The sequence below is a fragment of the Ornithorhynchus anatinus genome, chromosome 5, assembly GCF_004115215.2.
Source record: "Ornithorhynchus anatinus isolate Pmale09 chromosome 5, mOrnAna1.pri.v4, whole genome shotgun sequence".
In the NCBI taxonomy this organism is placed as follows: domain Eukaryota; kingdom Metazoa; phylum Chordata; class Mammalia; order Monotremata; family Ornithorhynchidae; genus Ornithorhynchus; species Ornithorhynchus anatinus.
The window spans coordinates 79,941,200-79,953,954 of NC_041732.1; the positions used below are offsets into that span (position 1 = coordinate 79,941,200).

At 50.1% G+C, this 12,755-nt stretch overlaps 1 protein-coding gene across 1 annotated transcript in view; it reads right to left on the minus strand.

The window, feature by feature from the left end:
• The window catches only part of LOC100084474 (zinc finger and SCAN domain-containing protein 2-like), a 29,824-nt gene that overhangs the window by 5,864 nt on the left and 11,205 nt on the right, over nucleotides 1-12,755 (minus strand). The window contains exons 6-8 of the mRNA XM_029065981.2: nucleotides 2,061-2,617; nucleotides 1,178-1,248; nucleotides 418-475 (exon numbers count right to left, since the gene is read on the minus strand). Coding sequence (XP_028921814.1) covers nucleotides 418-475; nucleotides 1,178-1,248; nucleotides 2,061-2,617 — 686 coding nt within the window. The remainder of the gene's footprint in view (nucleotides 1-417; nucleotides 476-1,177; nucleotides 1,249-2,060; nucleotides 2,618-12,755) is intronic.

Consider the following 12,755-nt stretch of genomic DNA (forward strand, 5'->3'; position numbering starts at 1 on the left):
GTCTCACATCGGCTCCGGCAGTCAATCTCGGAACTTCAAGGCACTGAGCACATTAAGGCACTGAAACTCATGGAAGCTGCGATGCCCAGTGGAAAGAGCACGGGTCTGGGAGTCAGAGGATCTGGGTTCTAATCCTGCTCTACCACTTGTCTGCTGTGTGACCCTGGGCAAGTCACTTCACTTCTCTGTTTCACTTCTCACTTCACTTCTCAGTTTCCTCACCTGCAAAATGGGTGAGACTGTGACCCCTATGTGGGACAGGGGCTGTGTCCGACCCAATTATCCTGTATCTACCCCAGCGCTCAGTACAGTGCCTGGCACATAGTAAGCGCTTAAATACCACTATTTTTACTATTATTATTACAACTACTATTATAGATCCCACAGTCTCTAATCCCTAGGGGAAACAGGTCTTACCCAAAGTGACATCCCTATAGCAAGTCTTTGAACCGGGATCCAGGCGTCTCCACTCGTCCTGAGAAAGAGAAACAACCCCCGATCTTTAAACTTTCATTCATTCAATTGTATTTACTCAGCGCTTACTGTGTGTACTAAGCGCCTGAGAGGATACACTATCGCAATAAACGGCGACATTCCCTGTCCACAACGAGCTTACAGCCTAGAGGGGGAGACAGGCAATAATAAATAAACCACAGCTTTGTACCTAAGTGCTGTGGGGCTGGGAGGGGAGACGAATAAAGGGAGCAAGTCAAGGGGACATAGAAGGAGTGGGGGAAGAGCAAAGCGGGGCTCAGTCAGGGAAGGCCTCTTGGAGGAGATGTGCCTTCAATTAGGCTTTGAAGGTAGGGGAGAGTCACTGACTGCCAGATACGATAATAAACGTCAGGGTCCTGTGTAATAGCAGGAAGCTCCCGCTCAGTACCCTCTCCCCCAAGCTCCCTCCTCTGTCCTGCTCTGGGCAGGTTCGTTAGGTCCCAGGAGAGATGATGTGATGGACGGTGGTGCACTGGGGATGGTGAAGAGAGGTAAGTCGGGGAGAAAGAGAGACACGGACGAAAAGACATAACGTTCGGCACGCCACATTTCCCAGTGAAGAGTGAACTCCAGAGACGGAGGGAGGCATAAGCAAAGCACTGCAGGGAAGAGGGGATGAAATAGAACTTCACTCAGAGGAGACACCGAGATTTAGGATGGGCACAGAGAGCCCGCAACTCACTTGAGATCTGGCCATAAAAAGAGAAGTTGTCATCTCTTGGTTTTCGGTGCTCTCCTGAGGAGCAGGCAGGACTGAGAGAGGAGAAAGGACCCATTAGTTCCTGGTACCACGCGGTTGCCCTAGGGCCAGAAGGGACCTAGCCCTCTCACATGGGCCTTCTCTCACCCACTGTCAGGAAGATGAGACAAACCTATAAACGGTGGCATTTTGACTTCATGTACAGATGACCTACACCTCACTCTTACCAAGGACCATGTATTTTTTTTATGGCATCTGGCCCAGGGTGGCCTGTCCCTCAAGCCAAGCCTCCTCGGCCGAGGAAGGACGGCGGCGAGTGAGACGGGTGTCGAATGCCTCGCAAATCTACACACTACAGATTCCAAAAGGAGACAGGGACCCCCACACACACACCACCTCCCTCCCCCCGGAACCCTCTCCTCCCATCTCTCCCCCAAATCAGACAATAATAATGATGGTATTTGTAAAGCGCTTGCGTCAAGCACTGTTCTAAGAGCTGGGGTAGATTCAAGCTAATCAGGTCGGATACAGTCCCCGTCCATGGGGCTCACAGTCTTAATCCCCATTTACAGATGAGGTATCTGAGGACAGAAAAATTCAGTGACTTGTCCAAAGTCACGCAGCAGACACACGGTGGAGCCGGGATTAAAATTCAGGTCCTTCCAGGCCTGTGGTCTATGCACTAAGCCGTGCTTCGTATTCAGCCCACACCGACCAAAAGGATAATCAATCTTGGGTCAGACAGAGAGGCTGGGTCCCCCAAATTTCAGCTCACGTGGAGTCCCGGAGGGCACATCTTCTTGGAACTGCCTTCCTGACCCTGAACCGAGCCCCCCGCCTCCTCCTAAGGCTCTTGGCTCCTCACCGCTGTCCTCTTCCACCAGGGTCACCACTTCGTCGCTGCTCTCCGGACGGTGTTCCCGGATCCAGGTTTGGATCTCTGCAGGCAGGACCGTCAGCAGCTGCTCTCGGGTGTGCATCTCTGGCCTGAGCCACCGCCGACAGAGTTCCCGGAGCCGGCTGAGCGCCTCCCGGGGCACGGCTGCCTCCTGGGAGCAGGGCCGCCCAACAGGCTGCTGGGAGCAGCCGGGGGCGGGGCCGCCCTCCTGCAAGATGGATTCCCGCTCACAGTCAGAGCCGCCGACGTCCTCCTCCGGCGTCGTGGCCGGTAGTTCGTCGTTCTCCTGTGGAGCTGTGGCGGCCGCCTTCTGCTCTGCATCCATCTCCAGCTGACACGGAGATCTGGGCTCGGGCGGGCAAACAGTCCTCTCCCGTGGGCATCCTCTTCCAGACCCGGGGAACGGAGAGGGGTTTCTCCCTTGGAGCCCTGGGGGAAGGAAAACTACCCAAGGATACATAAAAATGCAGCTGGAACACCAGAGGAACTCACCAGGATTCAACTGATGTAACAGGACACCAATTTAATTGGGTTTAGAGAGGACATTATTTCTAGTCCCGCTCCTGGACAGGTCCAGGTCAGTGAGGACATACCCAGGAGACTCAATCGATGGCATCTATTCAGGGCTGTATGATATAAGCGCTTGGGAGAGTACGATATAAGAGAGTTGATAGATGCATTCCCTGCCCGCAAGGACATTAAAGGGAATTACCGATGTGTACGTAAGTACTATGGAGCTGTGGGAGGTGGACAAAGGGTACAGATCCGAGTGCAGGAGACCAATATTCAAGAGATCCAGTCCCCCAACCCCACAGTTTTCACCAAAACATGCTCCGCCATGCGTTCGGAGTCCTCCTACAAAGGCATCTCCTTTAGCGGTATTTCCAGGGTGATCGTCACCGTCCTGGTCATCCCATCCAATCACCTCAGCGCTCATATTTACCGGCTTATTTATTCATTTACCTATTATTCGATATCGAGTTCCTTACTGCAACTATGGGATATTGCTTCATTTACGTCTGTCTTCCTCATTATATCGTAAGCTATATGAAGGCAGGGATGATGATGTTGATGATGATGACGATATTTGTTAAATGCTTATTATGTGCCTCGTACTATACTAAGTACTGGAATAGATACAAGATAATCAGGTCATACTGTCCCTGCCCTACATGGGGCTCACAGCCCAAGTGGGAGAACAGGTATTTAATCCTCACTTTACAGATGAGGAAACTGACATAGATGGCAAATAGGTCATGCTATTTTTATTTCTCCTGAACGTCCCCGAGCACCTATTACACTGTTCAGCACTCAGTAGGCACTCAATAAATATGGTTGATATTGTCCCTACTTCAGGGGACTTGGAGAAAGGGAAAAATGGCCCCCTAGCCATCTTCTGACATGTAAATCCAGGGTTCTGCCTGACCCCACTCCATCTTCTCCTAGAGAAGAAGAACAATTTAAAGATTCTGCCTTCTAAAATCTGAAATGGTGACCCATCCAACTTTGGTTTTAACACTATAATCTCCCCTACAGCACAGTGACAAGATCAACCATTTTCCAGAGTAGCTAAAAGGGGAAGAACTGCATCAAGAAGTCGCCGCTCCCTAAACACTTCTCCCCTCCTAAAGGATCAGTGGTTGGAAAGATTTTTTTTTCTAAGTCCTAGAGACCTGAGACGTTTTCCCGGACCAGGTTAGGGCTTGGGTGAGTCTTCTCTCTCACTTTCATGGTATTTGCTAGGTGCTTACTATGTGCCTGGCTCTGTACTAAGCACGGGGATAGATACAAGCTAATCAGGCTGGACACAGCCCATGTCCAACATGGGGCTTACAGTCTTATTCCCCATTTTATAGATGAGGGAACTGAGGGGTAAAGAATCAATCAATCAATAGTGGTTATTGAGCACTTAATATGTGCAGAGCACTGTGTATTTAGTGTTTGGGAGAGTACAACAGAATTGGCAGACACGCTCCCTGCCCATAACAAGCTTACAGTCTAGAGGGGGAGACAGACATTACTATGAATAAGTAATCTATAATTAAAAACACGTACACAAGACAAGTGAAGTCACTTGCCTAAGATCTCACAGCAGACCAGTGGTGGAGTCAGAATTAGAACCCAGGTCCTTCTGACTCCCAGGCCTGAACTCTATCCACTAGGCCATGATGCTCTTTCTCCCTAGAGTTCCCCCACCCTGGTTGTCCGCCCAAATGTTTTCTTGCTTTCTCCGAGATGGTTTCGGAGAGATTGTAGTTGCACAGATCCCTTCCTGGACAAGTTTAGATCAGTAAACCGAGACTTTACCTCCTTTTCCTATCCCCATGGGTTTGTGTCCCCCTCTCACCGCTTAACCATTTAAGAAAGAAATCACCTGTTGGAGCCTCTCAAATTAAAGGGAGACAAGAGAGATTTAAATGGAAACAAGGGAGGTCACCAACGGACACACACACATTATTTTCAGGCATTCGATTCTGGCCCAAAGCCTTAAAGAGTAACCCATTACCCCGATATATTCCCAGCTATCAGGCAGGGAATAATAATGTTGGTATTTGTTAAGTGCTTACTATGTGCTGAGCACTGTTCTAAGCACTGGGGTAGACACAGAGGAATCAGGTTGTCCCACGCAGGGCTCAGTCTTAATCCCCATTTTACAGATGAGGTAACTGAGGCACCGAGAAGTTAAGTGACTTGCCCAAAGTCTCACAGCTGACAAGTGGCCGATCCTGGATTCGAACCCATGACCTCTGACTCCAAAGCCCATGCTCTTTCCACCGAGCCACGCTGCTTCTCTGTTCACCCACAAGATATGTAGTTTTTATTTGATCGCTTGTAGAAACCATACAAATTGGCACTGAAAGGGTACCAGGGGAGGAAATAGCACACGAAAACCATTAAATTAGAATAGTGGCATCGTTGAGTACAACTTGATAATACTTTCATTAGACGCTGTCAGATCTTCTGAGCTCCTTTCTCTTAATGCATTTGTGTGGATTTTCTACGAGATATTAGTATTCCCAAATCTCTCCTTCCATTTAAATTACTACTAGGGCCATGGCCACAGGTTTTGGAACTCATTTTTACCTTCTTAGTTCGTTTAAAATGGATACAGTAAAACAGTGTACCCGTCTCCCGTTTTAAAATAAGCAGGGAGAGGGGCAGAGGGTGCTACGACTGTTGAAAAGGAAATGTTCATGCATTCTATTAAAAGTCACCTATCGATATCAGTCTAACGTATCTCACTAATGGAGATGAATATGAGAGTTCAGGCCGGATTTCTTCTATTTCTCATATTGACTTTCTTTGTCATCGGCGATTCAAAAGTATTTTTAGTACTTTATTTTCCTTTTTTAATGTACGGCAGCACTCAAAATCACACCTTTCTTTCAATTTTGAGGCAAAAAAAGAAACCACAACAATATGTATTTGAAATCTGACAGACTGAAAACATTTTTGGTCTGTTGAGCAGTCTAATTATACCGAGGGAAGAAGGATATCCCCCAACCCCCATCGTTTCTAGTGCCACCCAACCACTGGTTCCCCTTCCTACTTAGACTTGAGCCCAAAGTGGGACACGGACCGTGCCCACCCTCGTTATCATGTGCCTATTCCAGGGTTTAGTACGGTGCTGGGCACAAAGTGAGCACTTAACCAATAGCGGTGTTATTATATTAACATATTTACATCAGTTTTATTAGTAGTAATATTACTGCAAAAACAGGAAAAGTGATTTCGGGTGCCTCCAGCCAAAACGATTTGGGTATCACAGGTCTAAGCACTCTGAAACGCCAAAATACGCCCTCGGCTCAAAGAGGGTTTATGAGACATGAAGCGTTCGGTGCCTGAAGGCCGTTTAATAAGCTCTGGATTGCCTCCATCAGGTTTTCAAGGTAGGAGGTTCCTAGGAGGATCTCCGAATTTTGGCTCCGGGCGAACGCGTCTGTTCTCTTGATCTTATGCCAGGCGGCGCTTGGGAAGGAAGTGGCATGGCTTGGGGTGGGAACGGTTTAAGGCTTTAGTGGGTCTTTGGTCCAGAGGGACTCGCCATCCCCAGGCGGGATTCTTCCCTACGGCGCTCTGCACATAGTAAGCGCTCAATAAATACGACTGAATGAATGTTGACGCACGGCCCGGGCTTGGCACGTGACCGCGTCTCTCCGGTATCGCCGGGGGCTATATTTAGTAGGAAAAGGCAGTCAGAGAACAGTTTCGTGGCGGCGGGAGGGGCAGAGGCTGCGTGCGTTTGTGGGTTCGTACGGGGCAAGGGGGTTCTCTGAAGATGACGGACTCTAGGGAAGCAGCGTAGCCTAAGGAATAAAGCACAAGCCTAGGAGCTAGAGGACCTGGGTTCTAATCCCAGCTTTTCCACTCACCTACTGTGTGACCTCGGGCAAGTCACTTAACTTCTCTGGGCCTCAATTTCCCCAACTGCAAAATGGGGGTTCAACACCTCTTCTCTCTTCTATTAGACCTGTGTAGGGCAGGTACTGGATCTGGCCTGACTTGTATCTACCTAGTGCCTAGAACAATGCCTGACACACAGTAAGTGATAAGCAAATAACACTTAAAAAAATAAGGTAAATGCACAGTTTGCTTAATGAACAAAGCAGTCCCAAGGGGGTTCATCCTTTTTTTGTTTTAAATGATGGGGGGTGGGGGTGGGGTGCATATCGAGGGGCAATCAGCAAATAAGACAAGTACCACCCCTGACTCGTGCAAGGGTCGAGTCAGGGACCACTAACGAGACTACTAGAGAAGACAGACGATGGCATCTGTTAAGCGCTTACTATGTGCCAAGCACTGTTCTAAGCGCTGGGGGAGATACAAGGTAATCAGTTTGCCCCACATGGGGCTCCCAGTCTTAATCCCCATTTTCCAGATGAGGTAACTGAGGCACAGAGAAGTGAAGTGACTCGCCCACAGTCACACAGCTGACAAGTGGCAGAGCCGGGATTCGACCCCATGACCTCTGACTCCAAAGCCCGTGCTCTTTCCACTGAGCCACGCTCACACAATAAGCACTCAATATATACGATTATTTAGAATAATAACAATGGGTTCTATTCCCGGCTCCGCCACTTATCCGCTGCATGAACCTGGGCAAGTCACACCACTTCTCTGGGCCTCAGTGACCTCATCTGTCAAGTGGGGATTGACACTGTGAGCCCCATGAGGGACAGGGGCTGTGTCCAACCTAATAATAATGCTGGTATTTGTTAAGCGCTTACTATGTGCCGAGCACTGTTCTAAGCGCTGGGGTAGACATAGGGGAACCAGGTTGTCCCACGTGGGGTTCACAGTCTTAATCCCCATTTTACAGATGAGGGAACTGAGGCACCGAGAAGTTAAGTGACTTGCCCACAGTCACACAGCCGACAAGTGGCAGAGCTGGGATTCGAACTCATGAGCCCTGACTCCAAAGCCCGTGCTCTTTCCACTGGCCCAACCTGATTTGCTTATATCCACCCCAGCGCTTAGAACAGTGCCTGGCACAAAGTAAACACTTAAATGCCACTATTATCATTATTACAGAAGCAGTGTGGTATAGTGGGTAGAGCACGGACCTGGGAGTCAGAAGGTCAAGGGTTCTAATCCCGGCTCTGCCACGAATCTGCTGCGTGACCTCGGGCAAATCACTTCACTTCTCTGGGTCTCAGTTACCTCATCCTTACAATGGGGATGGAGATTGGGAGTCCCATGTAGGACAGGGACTGTGTCCAACCCAATTTGCTTGTATCCACCTCAGCGTTTAGTACAGTGCCTGGCACAAAATAAGTGCTTAATAAATACCATAGTTATAATTATTATCATTACTTGTGGCCCAAAGGAGAAGAAGTGTGGCTTAGTGGAAAGAGCCCGGGCTTGGGACACAGAGGACGTGGGTTTTAATCCCACCTCCACCACCTGTCTGCTGTGTGACCTTGGGCAAGCCATTTAACTTCTCTGTGCCTCAGTTCCCTCATTTGTAAAATGAGGATTAAGGCTGTGAGCCCCACATGGGACAACCTGATCACCTTGTATCCCCCCTAGCACTTAGAACAGTGCTTGGCACCTAGTAAGCACTTAACACATGCTAACATTATTGTCATTATTATTTCCGCTGAGCCACGCTCCTAACAAATGCCATTATCATTACTATTATGCATTAATTGTACTTCCCAAGCTCTTAATAATAATGTTGGTGCTCTGCATACAGTAGGCACTCAATAAAAACAACTGAGGGAATGAGTGAATGAATGGATGAATGAGTGAATGAATGGATGAATGAGTGAATGAATGAATGAGTGAACGAGTGAATGAATGAATTAATTAATGAACAAATGAAAGAATGAGTGACTGAAAGGGTGATGAATGAATGGGTGAATGAGTGAATGAATGAATGAGCGAATGAATGAATGAATGACTGAAAGAGTGATGAATGAATGGGCGAATGAATGAGTGAACGAATGAGCGAATGAATGAACGAATGAGTGAATGAATGAGGGCATGAGTGAGTGCATCAGTGAATGAATGAATGAGTGAACGAATGAGTGAATGAATCAGTAAATACTACTGAATGAATGAGTGAACGACCTAGTGAATGAATGAGCGTAGGAATGAGTGAGTGAACGAGTGAGTGAATGAGTGAGTAATAATGCCGGGATTTGTTAGGCGCTTACTCGGTGCAGAGCACTGTTCTAAGCGCTGGGGTAGATACAGGGGAATCACGTGAGGCTCACAGTTAATCCCCATTTTCCAGATGAGGTCACTGAGGCCCAGAGAAGTGAAGTGACTCGCCCCCAGTCCCCCAGCTGACAAGTGGCAGAGCCGGGAGGCGAACTCACGACCTCGGGACTCCCAAGCCCGGGCTCCTTCCCCCGAGCCACGCTGCTGCCCCAGTGAGTGAACGAGTGAGTGAATGAATGAGTGAACGGGCGAATGAATGAATGCGTGGTCTCCATCGTCGCGCGAGAAGGGGGGGGGGGGCGGGGTGTGGTCAGGCCGCGGGGGGAGGGGGGGGGCTGCGGGGCGAGCGGGCTCGGGTCGGGGGTGGGGGCCGAGACGAGGAGGAGTGAAAGTGCCAGTGCGGGCGGTTGCGGGGGTTGCGGGGGTTGCGGGGGTTGCGGGGTCTCCGGGCGGCTCCCGGCCGGGCTCCTCCCTCAGCGCATCACTCACCGCTCCCGCCGCTCCCGCCGCCGCAATCCCACAATCCCCTCCGCCCGCCCCCCGCTCCCATTGGCCCGCCGCCCCCCGCCCCCGGGGGGGGGGGGATCCTCTCCGCCTATTGGCCGGCGGGCGCCGCCGCGGGGCACCCCGGGAGTTGTAGTCCCCCGGCCCGGCTCCGCCCGCGCCCGGCTGGGGGAGCGGACTCGGAATCCCAGGATGCCCCGCGCGGGGGCTAACGGTCTCTGAAGTAATGGGGGGGGGAATCATTCATTCATTCAGTGTATTTATTGAGCGCTTACTGTGTGCAGAGCACTGGACTGAGCGCTCGGACTGGACAATCCCGGCTCTGCCACCTGTCAGCTGGGGGACTGTGGGCAGGTCACTTCACTGGGCCTCAGTGACCTCATCTGGAAAATGGGGATCCACTGTGAGCCTCACGTGGGACCACCTGATGACCCTGCCTCTCCCCCAGCGCTTAGAACAGTGCTCTGCACCTAGTCAGTGCTTCACAAATACCAACATTATTATCCCGGCTCTGCCACTTGTCAGCTGGGGGACTGTGGGCAAGTCACTTCACTTCTCTGGGCCTCAGTTTCCCTCATCTGGAAAATGGGGATGAAGACTGGGAACCTCATGTGGGACCACCTGATGACCCTGTATCTCCCCCAGCGCTTAGAACAGTGTTCTGCACATAGTAAACGCTTAATAAATACCAACATTATTAGAATATGGCAACAGATAGAGACAATCCTGCCCAGTAAAGGGCTCCTGAGGGACAGAACCCTCTCCCCCTCACCATGACCAAAGTCCTCAGGCCAGTGCTGCTCACCATTTAAAATCAAAAGGAAGAGAAATTGGAAAGCTAGGGAGGCTCCCAACCAACAGCCTCAGAAGGAGAAGGCTCTGGGTTCCAATCCCCCCCTCTGCCACTTGTCTGCTGTGTGACCTCGGTCAGGTCACTGCTCTGGGCCTCCATGACCTCATCTGCAAAATGGGGATTAAAGCTGGGAAGGCCAAGGGGGACAGGGACCGTGTCCATGGTGATTAGCTTACATCTACCCCCGGTGCTCAGTACAGTGCCTGGCACATTAAAGAAGCAGCCTGGCTCCGCCGAGTCAGAGGTCATGAGTTCTAATCCCGGCTCCGCCACCTGTCAGCTGTGTGACTTTGGGCAAGTAGCAATAATAATAATAATAATAATCGTGGTATTTGTTAAGCGCTTACTATGTGCAAAGCACTGTTCTAAGCACTGGGGGGGGACACAAGGTGATCAGGTTGTCCCATGTGGGGCTCACAGTTTTAAGCCCCATTTTGCAGATGAGGTAACTGAGGCACAGAGAAGTTAAGTCACAGCTGGCAAGCGGCGGAGCCGGGATTAGAATCCATGAACTCTGACTCCCAAGCCCAGGCTCTTTCCACTGAGCACGCTGCTTCTCTACTTCTTCTGGCACTCAGTTCCCTCATCTGTAAAATGGGGATTAAGACTGTGAGCCTCACGTGGGACAACCTGATTACCCTATATCTACACCAGTGCTTAGACAAGTGCTCAGCACATAGTAAACACTTAACAAATGCCAACATTATTATTAAGCGCGAAAATACTTTATAAAAAAGAAGGAGGGCAAGGAGAGGGAAATGGGGAAGGGAAAGGCCAAGGGAAAAGGACAGCCCTGGGTATCCGTTGAGGAGAAGCTCGGGGGCAGGATTCCAGGTGGGATTGGAGCAGGGACGGAGAGCAGGTGGGCCGCGGTTTTCCTCCTTTCCACATTCCTGTCGCTGCTCTGAGACAGCCAGGGTGGAAGCTGTAGCCGCAGGCGGATCCCACCTGGGGCGAGGGCACCCAGCAGACCCCGACTTCACAGGAAGGCAGGCCCTGGGCCCAAACTGTCTTCATGCAAGAGCTGGATTCCAGAAGAGCAAATCCCATCCCTACAAATAATCATTATTATGGTATTTGTTAAGTACTTACTATGTGCCAAGCACTGTACTAAGCGCTGAGGTGGATACAAGCAAATCAGGTTGGACATAGCCCCCGTCCCATATAGGGCCCTCAGTCTTAATCCCCATTTTACAGATGAGGTAACTGAGGCCCAGAGAAGTGACTTCCCCAAGGCCACCCAGCAGACAAGTGGCAGAGTCAGGATTAGAACCCATGACCTTCTGATCTCCAGGCCCGTGCTCAAAGCGAAGGGAAAAGGCAGACATGGCCTGTGTACCAAAATATCCGGCTTCCGGGTGAGAACGAAGCTCCAGGTTTTCCAAGCCCTTTCTGGGGAAGGAACTGTTGCCGTCTGCGGTGCTGAGACGAGATGACCCCAGGGCCGAGATGACCTCAGTGACAAAAAGGGACTGAATTCCACAGGGCCGATTGCTCTTCCTATTAAAATGAAAGCCCCTTATGGACAAGGAGCTTCCCCCTCTAGACCGTTAGCTCCTTGTGGACAGCGAACCTGTCTATCAACTCTGGTATATTGTACTCTCCCAAGCTCTAAGTACAGTGTTCTGCACAGAGTAAGTGCTCAATATTTTTGATAGGCAAATTCACTCGGTTGTATTTATTGAGCACGTACTGTGTACAGAGCACTGTACGAAGCACGTGGGAGAGTATACTATAACAATCAAGACACGTCCCCTGCCCACGAGCTTACAGTCTATTGGGGGAGACAGATATTAATATAAATGGCAGATATAATAATGTTGGTATTTGTTAAGCGCTTACTATGTGCAGAGCACTGTTCTAAGCGCTGGGGTAGACACAGGGGAATCAGGTTGTCCCACGTGGGGCTCAAGTCTTAACCCCATTTTACAGATGAGGGAACTGAGGCACAGAGAAGTTAAGTGACTTGCCCACGGTCACACAGCAGACAAGTGGCAGAGCCAGAATTCGAACCCATGACCTCTGACTCCAAAGCCCGTGCTCTTTCCACTGAGCCACGCCTTTTCTCCGTAAGCGCTGGCTCGGTGTACGAATGTACCTATGTATGTACATAAGCGCTGGGGGGCCATAAGAGGGGATGAATAAAGGGAGTGCTCTGCACATACTAAGCACTCAATGAATACCACTGATTGATCTCCTCAGTTTTCACTTCTACATCCCCAATCTTGCCTCTGATCCCTTATTTCTCTAAGGTGAATTCTGGATCCAAGCACCGCCTATTCTGAGTCAGAGCCAGAAAAGGGTGGGTTGGAAACGAGACCCAGATAATAATAATGTTGGCATTTGTTAATCGCTTCCTATGTGCAAAACACTGTTCTAAGCCCCAGGGGGGATATAAGGTGATCAGGTCCCACGTGTGGCTCACAGTCTTCATCTCCATTTTACAGATGAGGAAACTGAGGCACAGAGAAGTTAAGTGACTTGCCCAAAGTCACACAGGTGACAAGTGGTGGAGCCGGGATTTGAACCCATGATCTCTGACTCCCCAGCCTGTGCTCTTTCCACTGAGCCACGCTCGGGTTTAAAAAGAAGGCCAAGGGTCTCCTGGGTCTCCCTTCCAACTCTAGGATTCCAAAAAA